Raw genomic sequence first — 20,464 nt, 5'->3', positions numbered from 1 at the left:
AGAATTACATTTTATCTTTTATTTGTTTTATAAGCCCATTATTTAAATTTTAGTTTCATCTTGAAATATTTGTTCTTTTTCAACAGTGACAGAAAGTCGTGGGATATTAGACAGCATACAAAGGTTTTCTTTGCTTCCGACCTATCTACCGGTGAGCTACACTATCCATCAAAGTGAGCTTTCTTTCTTACTTAAAGAAGCAAACCAGGATATTATGAGGAATTCCAGTCTCCAGTCTCGAGTTGAATCATTTCTCATTTATAAGGCCAAGAAACAACCGATGATGAATGCCACCTACGGACCATTTTCCATTGAGCAGGAAGTGCCACAGGATTTACTGTTAATTTCTAACCATTTTGGATCTACAGATAAATTTGCATTTAACTGGAGGATTAAAGCCTATATTCTGAAGAGCAAAATCTATCGTTTTAAACCTAAAGTTCAAGTTTTGTTTTATATTGTGGGTAGAGATTGGGATGATTATAGCACTACAGAAAGACTTCCTTGTGTAAAAGTATTTGCATTCCGTGAAACCAGAGAAGTTAAGGCTACATGCAAGTTGACTGGTGACCTTGGATTGTGTGTTGCTGACCTTGAGCTACTGGCAAGCTGGTTTGACCCACCAACAGTTATTGCAGGACATAAAAAGATGTTGGAGCAACCTGATGGTAGTCCAGTGGAATTGTATTATTCTATTCAGCAAAGTGATGAGAAAGGCAATTGTGTCATGGAGGACGCAAGGAAAATCCAAATGTCTCATAATTATTTTGATGATGCCGGTCCTCCGCTGCAAAGAATTGGAAGTATTTACCTGTACCAAAGCCCCAGCAGCAACTCATCTATTGAAGTGGTAATTGACGGGAATATAGCTATCCGTTCTTTCTATCGGAGTATAAAGTCTGGGGATATTCTATCATATTTTGTGTTTCTTGCAAAAAATTTTACACAGGCCAAGTTCAAATTAAGGTAAGAAAAAGGTGTTTTCAAAGTTTTTGGAACACATTAGTATTAAGGGTTTTACAGGAAATATGTAAGTGAGAAACTAATTCCAGAATGTTATTTTATATATGGATGTGTGAAATTAATATGCCACCATTGGTATATATTACAGTATATTTTACTTCAAGAATAACAAATGGTTATAATTTCAATGTTACTATCAGAGAACTACAGACTGTTTCCGATGGATGCATCACAGACACACGACTTCTGGCTAGAAGGATTTAAACCTGAAACAAAATATCAAGAGTAAGTCATGTCAAAAGTTTTGATAAGTGGGTGACCATATAGCTCCCCACAGATTGCTAAGACAATAAAAAACAAAATAATTCAGTGCTACTTCTCTAGCACTCTAACTTCCTATTTAGTCCATCTTAAGTGTCAAGGGAGGTGGTGCAATATAACGGTATGTGCACACATGGTTTTTTCGCATTTTTGTCACGTGTTTTCTGTGCACATTTGTCACAAAAGCTGAAGGACATCATAGTCCCAGCAAAGTGAGTGAGATTCCTTAAGTCTCATGCACATGTTGCTTATTTTTTCCTTGCAGATTTGCAGTAGATTTATGTCTGCGGCATGACAATTATTTCAGCATTTATGAGCAAATTTCACCCATACTATTGAATGGGAAAAACGCACTAAACGCATTGGGATTTTCTGCCAACATATCAGTATTTGCTGCAGATTTACCAAATATTTTTCTACTCCAAATACTGAATGTGTGTACATATCTTTATTGTTACAAGACTAAGAATAACTAACTCCAGTTGGTACTATGAATATAGAGAACCCCAAGGGAAGGTGCCTCAATTGGCCAGGTAAATATATTCATTAATTTTAGATAGTGACCTCCATACCCTATAGAATCAAACCTGAGACAGGCACTGCTTTACTGCCTGAATTTCTGACGGCAGTGTGCAGATAAAAGCATGTATCAGGTATATAATGTGTTAGTTGAATATAGTAGATTACTGTTGATTATAGAATAACTTGCTTAGAGTTACAAGTTAACTGTATAATACTATTTAAAAACTAATTTCAAATGAGAATGTTTGATTTTTTTTCATTGGGGAGGAAGGGAGCAGTGTTCTGAATATCCATAGTATCCATAGAATATCCATACTGGCAGTCATTCGATAATCTTTGAAAAATAACTCATGCACGTTAGTACTTGGCTTAGGCTACTTTCACACTAGCGTCGTGCACTGCACGTCGCAATGCGTCGTTTAGGAGAAAAAACGCATCCTGCATAAATTGCTTGCAGGATGCGTTTTTTCTCCATTGGCTAACATTAGCAACGCATTGCCGACGCTTTGCCACACGTCACAACCATCGTGCGACGGTTGCGTCGTGTTGTGGCGGACCGTTAAATGTAACGTTTTTTGCTGCGTTATGTCTGCCATTTCCGACTGCGCATGCGCAGCCGGAACTCCACCCCCACCTCCCCGCAACTCACAATGGGGCAGCGGATGCCCCCGTTGTGCAGCGCTTGCACAGTATGCATTGGTACGTCGGGCCGATGCAGCGCGACGGCCCCGTACCGACGCTAAGTAGCCTTAAATTTAAAAAAAAAGACAAGAGAAAATTGCATTGAAAAAAACTATTTACTGATATCCTCCATATGCATGATAAATATTAGGCCTCATTCAGATGTTGATTTTTTTGGTATGCGAAAAACAGTCCGAGTTTCTTCAGTGTTTTTCATCCACTATTTGTCAGTGCTTAGTCCATTTGTGTTTCATTTGTGTTTCATCAGTGATTTTCTAGTATGAAAAATTTTTTATTGCAAAGATATATACCCAGTGCAATGATAAAGGTTTATTCTAAAGTTTTATCTTTAGAAGCACACCGCTTTCAACTTTCTTTACATCCCTGCTTCTGGTGGGGTGGGCAATTGTCCTTGATTGACAATTCTGGTTTACCAGCTTGGTGCTATTGCTGAGCTTGTGCTACTATGACACTTTACAGTCACTTGTTCTGAAATCATCCTTGCTATCACCATATTTACATATAGAGATAACAATACCTTTGAAAAACTCACAAGTGAAAACTGATGGTGGGGGCTGAAGATTGTGATTTTGCACAACTGATAAGAGATCAGACCTGGGAAGAGGAGAGAGATGAGCACCTAATTGCTCTACAAATAGTAATGGGTTGTAAAAATTTGGATGGAATCTCAGTAGTTAAATCCTTAGTTTTGAATGCAACTACAGAACATATTCAGCCAGGCTCTGGTGGTAAAACTGCCTGGGAGAAAAACTATATAGACTTTGGAAGACAAAAGCTCTAATATCAGTAGAGCCACAGAAGATAGAAAAAAGGAAGTCAATTGTAAAGTTGCTTATTTTCCTATGATTAACTATGCCAATTTCATTACATGAGAATACTTTTTAATCACGGTCAGCACACAAATTGCACACTGTTGCCATTTGTGTGCTATTCATGATTTTCATAGATTTCATAGATAGATTTGATCCATGACTCAGTTCAAAAACGGACATGTCTCTTTGTCTTTTTTTACAGACACATGGACATGTGAACAGCACCATAAATTTTAATAGGCATATATTCTATCTGTGAAAAACAAAAATAAAAAAACACATGTGAAAACTTAACATCAAAATAAGGACTTAAAGGCCTTTTCTAAAGGTACCGTTACACTAAACGATTTACCAACGATCACGACCAGCGATACAACCTGGCCATGATCGTTGGTAAGTTGTTGTGTGGTCGCTGGGGAGCTGTCACACAGACAGCTCTCTCCAGCGACCAACGATCAGGGGAAAGACTTCGGCATCATTGAAACTGTCTTCAACGATGCCGAAGTCCCCGGGTAACCACTGTAAACATCGGGTTACTAAATGCAGGGCCGCGCTTAGTAACCCGATATTTACCCTGGTTACCATTGTAAAAGTAAAAAAAAAAATCACTACATACTTACATTCCGATGTCTGTCATGTCCCCCGGCGTCAGCTTCCCTGCACTGTGTAAGCGCTGGCCGTAAAGCAGAGCGGTGACGTCACCGCTGTGCTCTGCTTTATGGCCGGCGCTGACACAGTGCAGGGAAGTTGACGTCGGGAGACGTGACAGACATCGGAATGTAAGTATGTAGTGTTTTTTTTTTTACTTTTACAATGGTAACCAGGGTAAATATCGGGTTACTAAGCGTGGCCCTGCACTTAGTAACCCGATGTTTACCCTGGTTACAGGTGAACACATTGCTAGATCGGCGTCACACACGCCGATCTAGCGATGACAGTGGGGTGATCAGCGACCAAAAAAAGGTCCTGATCATTCCCCATGACCAACGATCTCCCAGCAGGGGCCTGATCGTTGGTCGAAGTCACACATAACGAGATCGTTAGCGGGATCGTTGCTACGTCACAAAAAGCGTGACGTTGCAATGATATCGTTAGATATCATTATGTGTGAAGGTACCTTAAGCTTATAATCCTGATAACATATGTATGGCACAGGTCATCATCCAATAAGTGTGGGCAACATCGTTCAGACCCACCTACCTACTGTTAACAGGTTTGCAAGCAGCTGGATCTAAACACTGAATGGAGCCAGCACTCATTAGTTTTATTCACTGGCCAATTGTTGATGCTGACAAATACAGTTTACCTATTAGCAAAAGAAAGCTAAAAATGATATTGTTGTAGTAATAAAATATGTTTTAGTTTAAATACATCTGCATATACTAATAGTATAAACGCAGACTGCAGAAATTAGATCATTCCAGGTGTTGTTGTTTCACAACAGCAGGAAATTCACAGTTTGGAGGCAATTATATAATATAGTAAAATCTCACTATTCCATGACATGTTTCAAACAGTAAAAATATACATATTTGTATCATGTTAGCAGATAGAAAAATATTAAGATTTGAGAGTCTTCAGTGGTTCATACCTTTTAATGGCTAACTGAAAAGATGGTAACAAATTGCAAGTTTTCGAGACTACTCTGTTCTCTTAATCAGGCACTAAATAAAACAAAATCTGAAGAGTCACATATCTATGCACAACAGGGCACAGAAATAATGCAATAGATAAGACAAGTGACATGAAGCAGAACTATTAGTATGGGAAGAGGAGAAACAGTTGTGGCTGTAAATATTGGAACAGTTCATAGATAAGGAGTGTGAAAGTTTTATTGTCCTGTGATTTGAGGTCTGGTCCATGATTGTGTTGTCACCAAATGGTCTAAAGAAAACATTCCTTAGCTGATGTAGATCCAAGAAGTAATGTTTCTCCTTGTGGAGAGTGACGTGTTAAGCATGCCGAAATGAGGAGACATAAAGCTGCAATGCTCCTCTGGAAAATATGCAAATAGTCTCTTCAGAGAGGAAGAAGACTAGAACTCTAGTGCCACCTATAGGAAGTAGCAATCCTAGAAGTCAACCACAGTGTCTGCAAATTGAGATTCTGGTTTTTGCTTTTATCCTAAAGGTATCTTCACACTGACCAACTTCACAACGATATCGCTAGCGATCCGTGACGTTGCAGCGTCCTGGATGGCAATATCGTTGTGTTTGACACGCAGCAGCGTTCAGGATCCTGCTGTGACATCGTTGGTCGGAGCAGAAAGTCGAGAACTTTATTTTGTCGCTGGATCTCCCGCAGACATCGCTGAATCGGCGTGTGTGATGCAGATTCAGCGATGTCTTCACTGTTAACCAGGGTAAACATCGGGTTACTAAGCGCAGGGCCGCGCTTAGTAACCTGATGTTTACCCTGGTTACCAGTGCAAATGTAAAAAAAACAAACACTTCATACTTACATTCCGGTGTCTGTCGCGTCCCCCGGCGTTCTGCTTCCCTGCACTGTCAGCGCCGGCCATAAAGCAGATTACAGCGGTGACGTCACCACTGTGCTTTACGGCCAGCCGGCGCTCACAGTCAGTGCAGGAAAGCACAGCGATGGGGGACAGACACCGGAATGTAAGTATGTAATTTTTTTTTTTACATTTACACTGGTAACCAGGGTAAACATCGGGTTACTAAGCGCGGCCTTGCGCTTAGTAACCTGTTGTGAATTCCGCTCTTGGGCTCCCTCCGGTGGTTGTAAGTGGCACTTTTGTAAGTTCTGCTCTTGGGCTCCCTCCGGTGGTTTTAAGTGGTATGGCTGCTCCTTGGATTTAGCAGTCTGCAGCTGCTTCCACTGATTGTCTTTCTGCTCGGCTATTTATGCCTGGCTCTTCCCTTCAGCCAATGCCACTTGTCAATGGTTCCTGGTTGGATTCACATCTCTCTTGGATTTCCCTGATATCCTGACCAGTTCAGCAAAGATAAGTCCTTGTTTTGCTCTTTTCTGTCCACATGTTGTGGACTTATTCGTTCTGTGCATTCTATGTTTTGTCCAGCTTGTCAGTATGGATTAATTCAGTTAAGCTGGAAGCTCTGGGAAGCAGATTTACCCTCCACACCTTTAGTCAGGTGTGGAGATTTTTGTAAACTCTGTGTGGATTTTTGTAGTTTTTAATACTGACCGCACAGTATTCTATCCTGTCCTATCTATCTAGCTAGACTGGCCTCCTGTGCTACATCCTGGTTTCATTCTGTGTATGTCTTTTCCCTCTCCACTCACAGTCATTACTTGTGGGGGGCTATCTATCCTTTGGGGATTTTCTCTGAGGCAAGATAGTTTTCCTGTTTCTATCTTTAGGGGTAGTTAATTCTCAGGCTGTGACGAGGTGCCTAGGGAGTGACAGGAGCATCCCACGGCTACTTCTAGTGTTGTGTTGAGCTTAAGGACTGCGGTCAGTACAGGTACCACCTCCTTCAGAGCTCATCCCATGTTGCTCCTAAACCACCAGTTCATAACAGTAACCCGATGTTTACCCTGGTTACCAGGGGACTTCGGCATCCTTGGTCGCTGGAGAGCTGTCTGTGTGACAGCTCTCCAGCGACCACACAGTGACGCTGCAGCGATCGGGATCGTTGTCTAGATCGCTGCAGCGTCGCTAAATGTGACGGTACCTTAAGTCATGTAACAAGGCTAGTTAAAGGGTTGACATTGACTTCCATGAATGCTACTTCCTGTAGGTGGCACTAGAGTTCTGGTCCTCTTCCTCTCTGAAGAGACTATTTGCTTAGTAGATTTAGAAAGACTTAAATCCATTCCTGCTGAGAGTGTCAAAGGTTGTCATAAGTTTGCATTCAAAAATTTTTCTGTCTCTCTGATATTTAAAGTTACCTTTTAGTACCAGTAATTTCATGTCCATGATGCTATGATCAGGGATACAAAAATGTTTGGCCACCGGTAGATCTATTATTTTTTCCTTTTTTATGTGTTGATGTACGGTCACAACTGTTTCTCCCCTTCCCATACTGATAGTTAGGCTTCACCTGTCTTATCTATTGCATTATTCCTGTGTCTTGTTGTGCGTAAATATGTGACTCTTCAGATTTGGTCATGACTTTTTCAAACATACTGTATATAGAGTAGAATTTCAATATTTACAGCTGATACTAAACTCTGGACAAAACAGAGATCTTTCTAAAGATCATTATACACCTAGGCCTGCAACAATGACAAGGTGGCATCCTTTTTGTTTAGATGAAAGAAGATTTGCTCATTACCATAGGCAGTGACTACTGTGCGAGCAGTGAAACTACCGCTACAATTTCTTTATTATCCTAATTTATGTGTATATTATGAGTTTTTGGGTTATGTGTGATGTGAATTCTCCCAGTATAACAATGTGAAGGAATGTGCCCATATGCAGGGCTGGGAACGAAAGGCAAAAAATAACTTGAAATAAAAATTAATTGGCTTCTGTGTCTATAATGTTCTTTACAGTCATCTTCATTTTTTTTTTAAATGAAGACTTTTGAGGCATTAACAGCAGCAGGGCCTCTTTTCAGTTCTAGCTGCAAAAGGCTAAAAATGTTTTATAAAACAAATTAATCAGCAGCCATCCATGACTACAATGTAAATTACCATTATCCTCACGTTTAGAAAAAATCTAATTTTTTGTGCATCAACTAGGGTGAATTACCATGGTAGAACCTGATCAGGATTGTGCGCAAAAGACTAAAACCTTATTTAAAATAAAAGTTCAGGGCTTCTACAATTCCCATCCTCCTTTCTTTTTTTGCTAAAATGAGGATTTTTGATATCTTGACTGGTATGAATTCCAATGTTTGGTCGTCCCTGTGCACTGCAATATTATTTTTTGTGATATGGTGAGTTATGGTTAGGACAGAGAGTGGGACAATAATGGATTTTCATCATAAAATCCTCACCCTTGCATGCATAATTTCTATATTGCATGGTCAAATCAAGTTTGGGTAAGACCACAGGCATAAGCAGGTAAATTTCAGTACACCCCTAAGCAGGAAATTTCAAATGTCTACCTGTACTTACAGAGAAAGATCGGTATGACTGATTACAACAGAAGGGTCATTTTTTTTTACCTTTTTTTCCCCTAAACTCCTTAATCACCTGTGACGTACATTTTGGTCATAGAACACTAAGGTCTATATTAAGCTGGAGCTGAGCTTGTTTCATACCAAGCAGATCCTGACCATGTTACATAGTCCACATATTCCTGTAACGTCAGCAACCAGAGATAGCCTTATCCATTTATATGCTGCTATCAATCACTGACAGCAGAATTTACAGGACACCATTGTGATACTATTGCAGGGAGCCGATGGGTTAACATGGCAGTAGGGGGCCTGCTGAAGGCCCCCACAATTGCCATCTTAGTCCTCTTTTGAAGCTCAGACAAAACAAAACCCCTCAAAAATGGCAGGATTTTATTTTTTTCACCATTTCACCCCACTTAGAATTTATTTTTTTACAATCTTCAATACCTGATGTAGTAAAATGAATGGTATCATTCAAAACTACAACTTGTCCTAAAAGAATTAGTGAAATAATTGTTAAAGCTGGAGAACTTTGATTTCAACAGATTTGCTCATTTCCACTAGTGATAAATTTGACAAGCAGATGAAACACTAATTAATGTAAATGTAAATAAAATACACAGAAAGATTAAAATGTCTATGAATAAAGAATAAATGGCAAAGCTTGATAACTTGGGACTACAACTGCATAGTATATTACATTCTATCTTCGATGCCTAAAAACCACTAAAACTATTTCTTAATGACAAAATAGAAAACACAGAATGAAAGTGAAGTCTCCGACTCCGATTAACATTCTTATTTGTTATAATTATTCTTTAGAAGATTTATTTTCTCGTTTGTTCATGCTGCATAGATACTATTTCCGATTGAATGGTGTGTGTTAGTTACCATGGAGATTATTTTACCTTTTTCAAATAGCATGTCCATTATCATACAAAATCTAAATTGTTCATCGATAGTCATTTATCTTCTAGAATTTCTCAACTATTACACATTCTGCAAGTAGCCTTGAGTCACTTTTAAGTTAAGTACTTGAATCACAAACTGAGAAAAGTTCTGAAAGTTTATGCAAAGTATATGAACCCATACATACCATCACCTACAGTATAATATAACAAAACACATAGTCATAAACTGCAGTGCATTATCAAAGTTGACTTCTTTTCTAAGGAATATAATGAATTATTTTTTCTGCCTGTTCTATATTGAAAAAAGTATAAACCGTATATTGCAACTGCTGGGTGACATTTTTTAATCAACTGGGATTATTTACTAATTTCTTTTCTGGAGCGATTAGTAGATTTTGTTTACATGAATTGGCGATACAACAATACCTTTTCGATTAGGTCAAATTGGAAAACTAGACTATATAGTAATAAAATGTTTTTTTTGCACTGAAGTATAAACATTTGGTATTTTGAGAGCATTTTAGTTGCTATTAGTGATGAGCGAGTTTGCTCGTTACTCGAAATTTCCGAGCATGCACGGGTGTTTTCCGAGTTTTTTGGGCATGCTCATGGATTATGTTTGTGTTGCCGCAGCTGCATGATTTGCGTCTGCTAGACAGCCTGAATACATGTGGGGATTCTCTTACAAACAGGCAATCCCTGCATGAGTTCAGGTTGTCTAGAAGCCACAAATTATGCAGTTGCGGCGACACAAACATATTCTACGAACACACCCAAGATACTCAGAGAACACCCGAGCATGCTCGGAAATCCTGAGTAACGAGCACACTCGCTCATCACTAGTTGCTATATAATCCATACACCTGTAATAATGTATCCTCCTGTATAAGGTCAATGGTAGACAACTGATCATTTCAATCATCAATTGACTAAAGGTATACAGTGGCATGTAAGATTTGGGCACCCCTGGTCAAAGTTACTGTGATTGTGAACAGTTAAATAAGTTGAAGATAAAATTATCTCTAAAAGGGCTAAAGATAAAGATGACACATTTCATTTGTATTTTAGTTTAAAAAAATATATATATTTTTGCCTTTTACTTTTTAAAAATTACAGAAAGGAAAGTGGTCTGATGCAAAGGTTTAATACCTAATAGCACTCCCTTCTGAAAGTATCAGAGTTTGTATACGCTTTTTGTAGCCAGCCAAGAGTTTTTCAATTCTTGTTTGAGGGATTTTCATCCATTCTTCCTTGGAAAATTCTTCCAGTTCTGTGAGATTCGTGGGTCGTCTTGCATTCCCTTCTATTTTAGAGGTCTAGCCGCGGATTTTAAATGATGTTCAGACAAGGGGACCATGAGGACCATTGTAAAACCTTCAGATTGTGCCTTTTTAGGTCATCAGTTGTGGATTTTAATATGTCTTTGGGATTATTATCCATTTGTAGAAGCCTTCCTCTTTTCAGGTTCAGTTTTTTTTACAGATGGTGTTATGTTTTCCTCAAGAATTTGTTGAAATTTAAATTGAATCCATTCTTCCCTTTACCCATGAACTGTTCCTCGTGCCATTGGCTGGAACACAACCCCAAAGCATGATTGATCGATTGATCCACTCCCATGCTCAATGGTTCTTTTCCTGAAATTCTGTGCCCTTTTTTCTCCACACATACCTTTGATCATTGTGGCCAAAGAGTTCTATTTGAACCTCATCGGTCCACAAGACTTGGCTCCAAAATGCATCAGTTTTGTTAAGATGTTCTTTTGTATACTTCTGGTGCTGAATTTTATGGTGAGGCCATAATTATGCAGGTGTCTCTGAAGAGTAGAGCAATGTACTACAACTGCAGAATCTGCTAAATCTTTCTGAAGGTCTTTTGCAGTCAAGCGGGGGTTCTAATTTGCCTCTCTAGCAAACCTACTAGCAGCTCTCACTAAAATATTGTTTGATCTTCCAAACATTATCTTGACCTCCACTGTTCCTATTAACTGCCATTTCTTTATTGCATTTCAAACTGAGGAAAATGCATCTTGGAAATACTTTGCTATCTTCTTATAACCTTTTCCTACTTTGTGGGCTTCCATCATTTTCATTTTCAGAGCACTTGGCAGCTGCTTAGAATAATCTATGAATGCTGTTTTTTGGCACAAGGTTAGAGGAGGCTGGGTTTTTATAAAGCTGGGAAATTTGCATCACCTGGCTTTTTGTAACAGTGATAATGAACAAGCCATAAGCCTAGCAGGCTAATTAAGGTCTGACACGTTGATCAAAGTTATCTGAGCACACAAATCGCCAAAGGTGCCCAAACTTTTTCATTGGACCATTTTCCTTTTTGTAATTTTTTATATGTTAGCTTTTACTTTATGCCGTGTGCTGTTTTTTTCAATAAATTGAGTGTTTTATCAGCAGGAGCTTATCATTGCCTGACTAGTTCTCATGTGCACGAAGGTCCAGCTAATCTGTGTAACTCCACCTCTACCACTGATTAGCCACTTACTGACAATGTACAGTGTACACAGGAAGATGACAATCAGGGTTGTGGACATAATTGTACACTTAGCTTTACAGCAGATAAAACAGGAATTCTTTCAAAGCTACAGCAAATAGTCCAATAGAGCAGGGGTCCCCAACTCCAGTCCTCAAGGCCCACCAACAGGTCATGTTTTCAGGATTTCCTTTGCATTGCACAGGTGATGCAATTATTACCTGGGCAATACTAAGGAAATCCTGAAAACATGACATGTTGGTGGGCCTTGAGGACTGGAGTTGGGGACCCCTGCAATAGAGGATGCATCATTGAAATCAGGCTCTCTATTGCCTTATGTTATTCTACTCTCAGATTACATAGCAAAAACCTGCTGACAGATTTCTTCTAACTTTTTGCCTATTGCACAGTGTATTTCTGACACCTTATTTTACAGTTTTAGTTGGAGGTCACATGCTCCACATTTGGTCACATAAACCTCCATCACAAGCCATTTTATAGAAAGAAATCTGTCACCACATTTGACCTTTCTAAACTATTAATATTGGCATGCAGGTTATAAACTGCTGAAAACTGTCCTCCCTGTGTGCCTCATATCAGCTGAGATATCATCTTTTATCACTTTACATAAGTGACTTCTTCTAGGCTCCGGAGCAGATGGTGCCTGGAGATAACGCTGCCCCAGAGCTTATTTTCAATATAAGGGGTAGTTACCAGTGTGATGTGACATGGTTGCCACTCTTACCAGTGTGATGTGTAATGGCCATTCTCTGCGAAACAAAACGTGTTTGATGACAAATTTCAGTTCTCCTGTTCTGTGTTGGTTACTTGTCTTACACTGGGAACGCCTCCTTTGTGTAAAATAATCTCTGAGGGCAGAGTATTTCCAGGCACCATCCGCCCCAGAGCCTGGAAGAGGTCACTTATACAAAGTGATCAAATGAAGATGATTTCTTAGCAACAGCACAGCTGATATGAGACACACAATAAGAGTAAGTTCACACTGGGCATTTTTGCTGCTATTTTTTCTGCAGCAAAACCTGATCTCCTTGACCGGAAAGAAGCTGCGCCCAAAACGCAGGTTTAGGTGCATTTTTGGTGCATTTTTTGTGCGTAGTTGGTGCATTTTTTTTTTCTCTTTGTCCATGCTAATGTCCTTGGTTTTTCAGCAGCAAAAACGCAGCAAATAATGATACCTGTGTTTTTGCTGCATTTTTCCTGCGCAAAACGCTGAAAGAAGTGACATGCTCTATGTCCAAAAAAGCAGCAAAGCTCAAAATCCTGATCACACAAAAAACCAATGTGTGTGTATGAGATTTCAGAAATCTCATAGGCTTTGCTGATACTGTGAAAAGCAGCTGAAAATTAGCATAAAAAACCCAGCAAAAAAAGCAGCAAAAACGCCCTGTGTCAACTTACCTTTAGACTTTTTCAGCATTCTGTAGCCTGCATGGCCATATTAATAGTTTAGATAGGTCAACAGATAGGTGACAGATTCCCTTTCGCACATTTGTTAAAGGTTTATTACCCCCAAAACAAGTTATCTCCTATATATTAGATAGGGTTTCCAGTGGATTAAAAATGTATTCATACCTCATAAACTTGTCAACGTTTTTTCACGCTACACCCACAAACTGAAATGTATTTTATTGGGATTTTGTGTGATATACCATACTGATATTAAAATCTGTGGGGGTAACAGGAGTCAGGGAATAACCTTTTTTAAAGACACTTTAAAGAAAAACTTAATGCTCCTGTAAAATGGCTTATCATTGTTTCCTGTTGGGTAAGATATTAGAGGAAGTCAGGTTAACAGACATTCACCTACTTTTAGCTGGAGAATATAATAAAACTCTGTATCAGTCAGTGTCTTTGGTTTGGCGTACCCATCACATTCATGTAGAAGGTTATCCACTCAGTTGCATTCTGATGCCTCTGGGTTTTCCGAAGCCAGATCTGCAATGATTACTTTCAAATGAGATCAATAATTATTTAGAGGAGTCTAGCATTTAAATATCACTAAAGCAAACTTAATACATAGTAACATAGTATCATAGTAACATAGTTATTAAGGTTGAAGGAAGACTTTAAGTCCATCTAGATCAACCGATTATTATTATTTACTAGCTGAAGAGCCCGGCGTTGCCTGGGCATAGTAAATATCTGTGGTTAGTTATAGCACGTCACTTCTCTTATTTTCCCATCACGCCTCTCATTTTCCCAATCACATCTTTCATTTTCCCCCTCACATCTCTCATTTTCTCCCTCACACCTCTCATTTTCTCCCTCACTCCTCTCATTCCCCCCTAACACTTGTCATTTCGACCTCACATCTGTCATTTTCCGATCACTTCACTATTTTCCCTCACTCCTCTCATTTTGCACTCACACCTTTTCATTTTCACCTCACACCTCTCATTTTCACCTCAGTATATACAAGTTTGCCATCTCCCTTATATATAGTATACACCTGTATGTCATCTCCTGTATATAGTATATACCTGTATGTCATCTCACCTGTATATAGTATATACGTGCTGTGTGTCATCTCCCCTGTATATAGTATATACCTGTATGTCATCATCTCCTATATATAGTATATACCTGTATGTCATCTCCTTCTATATATAGTATATACCTGTATGTCATCTCCTCCTGTATATAGTATATACCTGTGTGTCATCTCCCCTGTATATAGTATATATCTGTGTGTAATCTCCTCATGTATATAGTATATACCTGTATGTCATCCTCTATATATAACATATACCTGTATGTCATCTCCTCCTGTATATAGTATATACCTGTGTGTTATCTCTCCTGTATATAGTATATATCTGTGTGTCATCTCCTCCTGTATTAGACCTCATTCACACGTTATTTGCTCAGCATTTTTACCTCAGTATTTTTAAGCTAAATTGGCAGCCTGATAAATCCCCAGCCAACAGGAAGCCCTCCCCCTGGCTGTATATATTAGCTCACACATACACATAATAGACAGGTCATGTGACTGACAGCTGCCGTATTTCCTATATGGTACATTTGTTGCTCTTGTAGTTTGTCTGCTTATTAATCAGATTTTTATTTTTGAAGGATAATACAAGACTTGTGTGTGTTTTAGGGCGAGTTTCGTTTGTCAAGTTGTGTGTGTTGAGTTGCGTGTGGCGACATGCATGTAGCAACTTTTGTGAGATGAGTTTTGTGTGGGGACATGCGTGTAGCAACTTTTTGTGTGTCGAGTTGCATGTGACAGGTTAGTGTAGCAAGTTGTGTGCAGCAAGTTTTGCGCATGCCAAGTTTTGCGTGTGGCGAGTTTTATGTGTGGTGCCTTTTGAGTATGTGCAAGTTTTGTGTGAGGCAACTATTGCATGTGTTGCAACTTTTGTGCATGTGGCAATGTTTCCGCGTGTGCAAGTTTTGCGTGTGGCGAGTTTTCCATGAGGTGAGTTTTGCACTTGTGGCGAGTTTTGTGTGAGCCTAGTTTCTGCATGTGGCGAGTTTTGCGCGTGGCGAGTTTTGAGCGGTGACTTTTGTGTTTCGACTTTTATGTGGCGAGGTTGGTGTATGTGTGGTGTAATGTGTGCTGAGAGTAATATGGGTTCAAGCATGTGGTAGTGTGTGGCGCATTTTGTGTGTGTGTTCGTATCCCCGTGTGTGGTGAGTATCCCATGTCGGGGCCCCACCTTAGCAACTGTACGGTATATACTCTTTGGCGCCATCGGTCTCATTCTTTATGTCCCGCTTGTTCACATCTGTCAGCTGTCAATTTGCCTCCAACACTTTTCCTTTCACTTTTTCCTATTATGTAGATAGGGGCAAAATTGTTTGGTGAATTGGAAAGCGCGGGGTTAAAATTTCACCTCACAACATAGCCTATGACGCTCTCGGGGTCCAGACGTGTGACTGTGCAAAATTTTGTGGCTGTAGCTGCGACGCCTCCAACACTTTTCCTTTCACTTTTTCCCCATTATGTAGATAGGGACAAAATTGTTTGGTGAATTGGAAAGCACGGGGTTAAAATTTCACCTCACAACATAGCCTATGATGCTCTCAGGGTCCAGACATGTGACTGTGCAAAATTTTGTGGCTGTGGCTGCGACACCTCCAACACTTTTCCTTTCAATTTTTTTCCCAATTATGTAGATAGGGGCAAAATTGTTTGGTGAATTGGAATGCGCGGGGTTAAAATTTCACCTCACAACATAGCCTATGACGCTCTCGGGGTCCAGACGTGTGACTGTGCAAAATTTTGTGGCTGTAGCTGCGACTGTGCAGATGCCAATCCTGGACATACATACATACACACACACAGACATACACACACACATTCAGCTTTATACTGTACTAGCTGAAGAGCCCGGCGTTGCCTGGGCATAGTAAATATCTGTGGTTAGTTATAGCACGTCACTTCTCTTATTTTCCCATCACACCTCTCATTTTCCCAATCACATCTTTAATTTTCCCCCTCACATCTCTCATTTTCTCCCTCACACCTCTCATTTTCTCCCTCACCCCTCTCATTCCCGCCTAACACTTGTCATTTAGACCTCACATCTGTCATTTTCCGATCACTACACTATTTTCCCTCACTCCTCTCATTTTGCACTCACACCTTTTCATTTTCACCTCACACCTCTCATTTTCACCTCAGTATATACATGTTTGTCATCTCCCTTATATATAGTATACACCTGTATGTCATCTCCCCTGTATATAGTATATACCTGCTGTGTGTCATCTCCCCTGTATATAGTATATACCTGTATGTCATCTCCTCCTATATATAGTATATACCTGTATGTCATCTCCTCCTATATATAGTATATACCTGTATGTCATCTCCTCCTATATATAGTATATACCTGTATGTCATCTTCTATATATAGTATATACCTGTATGTCATCTCCTCCTGTATTTAGTAAATACCTGTGTGTCATGTCCACTGTATATAGTATATATCTGTGTTTCATCTCCTCCTGTATATAGTATATACCTGTATGTCATCTTCTATATATAGCATATACCTGTATGTCATCTCCTCCTGTATATAGTATATACCTGTAGGTAATCTGCTCCTGTATATAGTATATACCTGTGTGTCATCTCCTCCTGTATATAGTATATACCAGTATGTCATCTCCTCCTGTATATAGTATGTACCTGTATGTCATCTCCTCCTTTATATAGTATATACCTGTGTGTCATCTCTCCTGTATATAGTATATATCTGTGTGTCATCTCCCCTGTATATAGTATATACCTGTGTGATCTCCTGTGTTAGACCTCGTTAACACGTTATTTGCTCAATATTTTTACCTCAGTATTTATAAGATAAATTGGCAGCCTGATAAATCCCCAGCCAACAGGAAGCCCTCCCCCTGGCAGTATATATTAGCTCACACATACACATAATAGACAGGTCATGTGACTGACAGCTGCCTTATTTCCTATATGGTACATTTGTTGCTCCTGTAGTTTGTCTGCTTATTAATCAGATTTTTATTTTTGAAGGCTAATACCAGACTTGTGTGTGTTTTAGGGCGAGTTTCGTTTGTCAAGTTGTGTGTATTGAGTTGTGTGTGGCGACATGCATGTAGCGAATTTGTGAGATGAGTTTTGTGTGGCAACATGCGTGTAGCAACTTTTTGTGTCGAGTTGCATGTGACAGGTTAGTGTAGCAAGTAGTGTGCAGCAAGTTTTGCGCATGGCGAGTTTTGAGCGTGGTGAGTTTTATGTCTGGTGCCTTTTGAGTATGTGCAAGTTTTGTGTGAGGCAACTTTTGCATGTGTTGCAAATTTTGTGCATGTGGCAATTTTTCTGCATGTGCAAGTTTTGTGTGTGGTGAGTTTTCCATGAGGTGAGCTTTGCACTTGTGGCGAGTTTTGCGTGAGCCTATTTTTTGCATGTGGCAAGTTTTGCGCGTGGTGAGTTTTGAGCGGCGACTTTTGTGTTTCGACTTTTATGTGGCGAGGTTGGTGTGTGTGTGGTGAAATGTGTGCTGAGGGTGGTATATGTGTTCAAGCACGTGGTACTGTGTGGCGCATTTTGTGTGTGTGTTCATATCCCCGTGTGTGGTGAGTATCCCATGTCGGGGTCCCATCTTAGCAACTGTATGGTATATACTCTTTGGCGCCATCGCTCTCACTCTTTAAGTCCCCCTTGTTCACATCTGGCAGCTGTCAATTTGCCTCCAACACTTTTCCTTTCACGTTTCCCCATTATGTAGATAGGGGCAAAATTGTTTGGTGAATTGGAAAGTGCGGGGTTAAAATTTCACCTCACAACGTAGCCTATGATGCTCTCAGGGTCCAGACGTGTGACTGTGTAAAATTTTGTTGCTGTAGCTGCGACACTTCCAACACTTTTCCTTTCACTTTTTTCCCCATTATGTAGATAGGGGCAAAATTGTTTGGTGAATTGGAAAGCGCGGGGTTAAAATTTCACCTCACAATGTAGCCTATGATGCTCTCAGGGTCCAGACGTGTGACTGTGCAAAATTTTGTTGCTTTAGCTGCGGCGCTTCCAACACTTTTCCTTTCACTTTTTTCCCCATTATGTAGATAGGGGCAAAATTGTTTGGTGAATTGGAATGCGCGGGGTTAAAATTTTGCCTCACAATATAGCCTATGACGCTCTCGGGGTCCAGACGTGTGACTGTGCAAAATTTTGTGGCTGTAGCTGCGACGCCTCCAACACTTTTCATTTCACTTTTTCCCCATTATGTAGATAGGGGCAAAATTGTTTGGTGAATTGGAAAACGCGGGGTTAAAATTTCACCTCACAACGTAGCCTATGACGCTCTCAGGGTCCAGACGTGTGACTGTGCAAAATTTTGTTGCTGTAGCTGCGACACTTCCAACACTTTTCCTTTCACTTTTTTCCCCATTATGTAGCTAGGGGCAAAATTGTTTGGTGAATTGGAACGCGCGGGGTTAAAATTTCACCTCACAATATAGCCTATGACGCTCTCGGGGTCCAGACGTGTGACTGTGCAAAATTTTGTGGCTGTAGCTGCGACGGTGCAGATGCCAATCCCGGACATACACACACACATACACACACACACACACACATTCAGCTTTATATTATACTGTATATTAGATTTATATAGCACCATTAATTCCATGGTGCTGTACATGAGAAAGGAGTTACATACAGGGTTACAGATATCGATTACAGTAAGCAGGTTTACATTGACAGACTGGTACAGAGGGGAGAGGACCCTGTCCTTGCGGACTTACATTCTATGGGATAGTGGGGAAGAGACAGAAGGTAGGGGCGAGGCGGCGGCTCTGGCGATGGCGAGGCGGTGGCTCTGGCGATGGTGAGGCGGCAGAATATTTATTGCAGGCTGTAGGCTTTCTTGAAGAGATGGGTTTTCAGGTTCCATCTGAAGGAGCCGAGGGTGCTGGATAGTCGGACGTGTTGAGGCATGGAATTCCAGAGGATGGGGGATATTCGGGAGAAATCTTGTAGGCGGTTGTGTGAGGAACGAATAAGTGTGGAGGAGAGTAGGAGGTCTTGGGAGGATCGGAGATTACGTGAGGGAAGATATTGGGAGATTAGTTCAGAGATATAGTGAGGGGACAGGTTGTGGATGGCTTTGTAGATCAGTGTTAGTAGTTTGAACTGGATTCGTTGGGGAATGGGGAGCCAGTGGAGGGATTTGCAGAGGGGAGAAGCAGGGGAGTAGCGAGGAGAGAGGTGGATTAGCTGTGCAGCAGAGCTGAGGACAGACTGGAGTGGTGCAAGAGAGTTAGCGGGGAGGCCACAGAGAAGGGTGTTGCAGTAGTCGATGTGGGAGATGATGAGGGCATGCACAAGAGTTTTGGTAGATTGTGGGCTGACGAAGCCTAACCTAACATGCCCTAACATGTTGATCCAGAGGAAGGCAAAAAAAACCATGTGGCAAAGATTAAGCTCCACATTGGGAAAAAAATTCCTTCCCAACTCCATATACGGCAATCAGACTAGTTCCCTGGATCAACACCCTATCAAGGAATCTAGTATATATAACCTGTAACATTATACTTTTCAAAAAAGGTATCCCGTCCCCTCTTAAATTTAAGTAATGAATACTCATTACAACATCATACTGCAGAGAGTTCCATATTCTCACTGCTCTTACAGTAAAGAATCTGCATCTGTTATTATGCTTAAACTTTCTTTCCTCCAGATGTAGAGGTTGCCCCCTTTTCCCTGTCGCAGGTCTATGATTAAAAAGATCATCAGAAAGGTCTTTGTACTGTCCCCTCATATATTTATACATTAAAATAAGATCACCCCTTAGCCTTCGTTTTTCCAAACTAAATAGCCTCAAGTGTAATAACCTATCTTGGTATTGCAGACCCCCCAGTCCTCTAATAACCTTGGTCGCTCTTCTCTGCTCCCGCTCCAGTTCAGATATGTCTTTCTTATACACCGGAGACCAGAACTGTGCACAGTATTCTAAGTGTTGTTGAACCAGTGACTTGTATAGAGGTAAAATTATGTTTTCCTCATGAGCATCTATGCCTCTTTTAATGCATCTCATTATTTTATTTGCCTTTGTAGCACCTGCCTGACACTGGCCACTAAATATGAGTTTGTCATCCACCCTTACTCCCAGGTCTTGTTCATTGACAGTTTTGCCCAGAGTTTTAGAATTAAACATATAGTTAGACATCTTATTGCTTCTACCCAAGTGCATGACCTTAC

General features: G+C 40.3%; 1 protein-coding gene across 1 annotated transcript in view; it reads left to right on the top strand.

Annotated features, from left to right (window-relative positions):
• The window catches only part of LOC138668730 (transmembrane protein 132D-like), a 1,836,494-nt gene that overhangs the window by 561,779 nt on the left and 1,254,251 nt on the right, over window positions 1-20,464 (top strand). The window contains exon 2 of the mRNA XM_069756046.1: window positions 87-966. Coding sequence (XP_069612147.1) covers window positions 87-966 — 880 coding nt within the window. The remainder of the gene's footprint in view (window positions 1-86; window positions 967-20,464) is intronic.

This window comes from Ranitomeya imitator, chromosome 1 (assembly GCF_032444005.1).
Source record: "Ranitomeya imitator isolate aRanImi1 chromosome 1, aRanImi1.pri, whole genome shotgun sequence".
NCBI lineage: Eukaryota > Metazoa > Chordata > Amphibia > Anura > Dendrobatidae > Ranitomeya > Ranitomeya imitator.
This window is presented reverse-complemented; position numbering and strand designations above follow the sequence as displayed.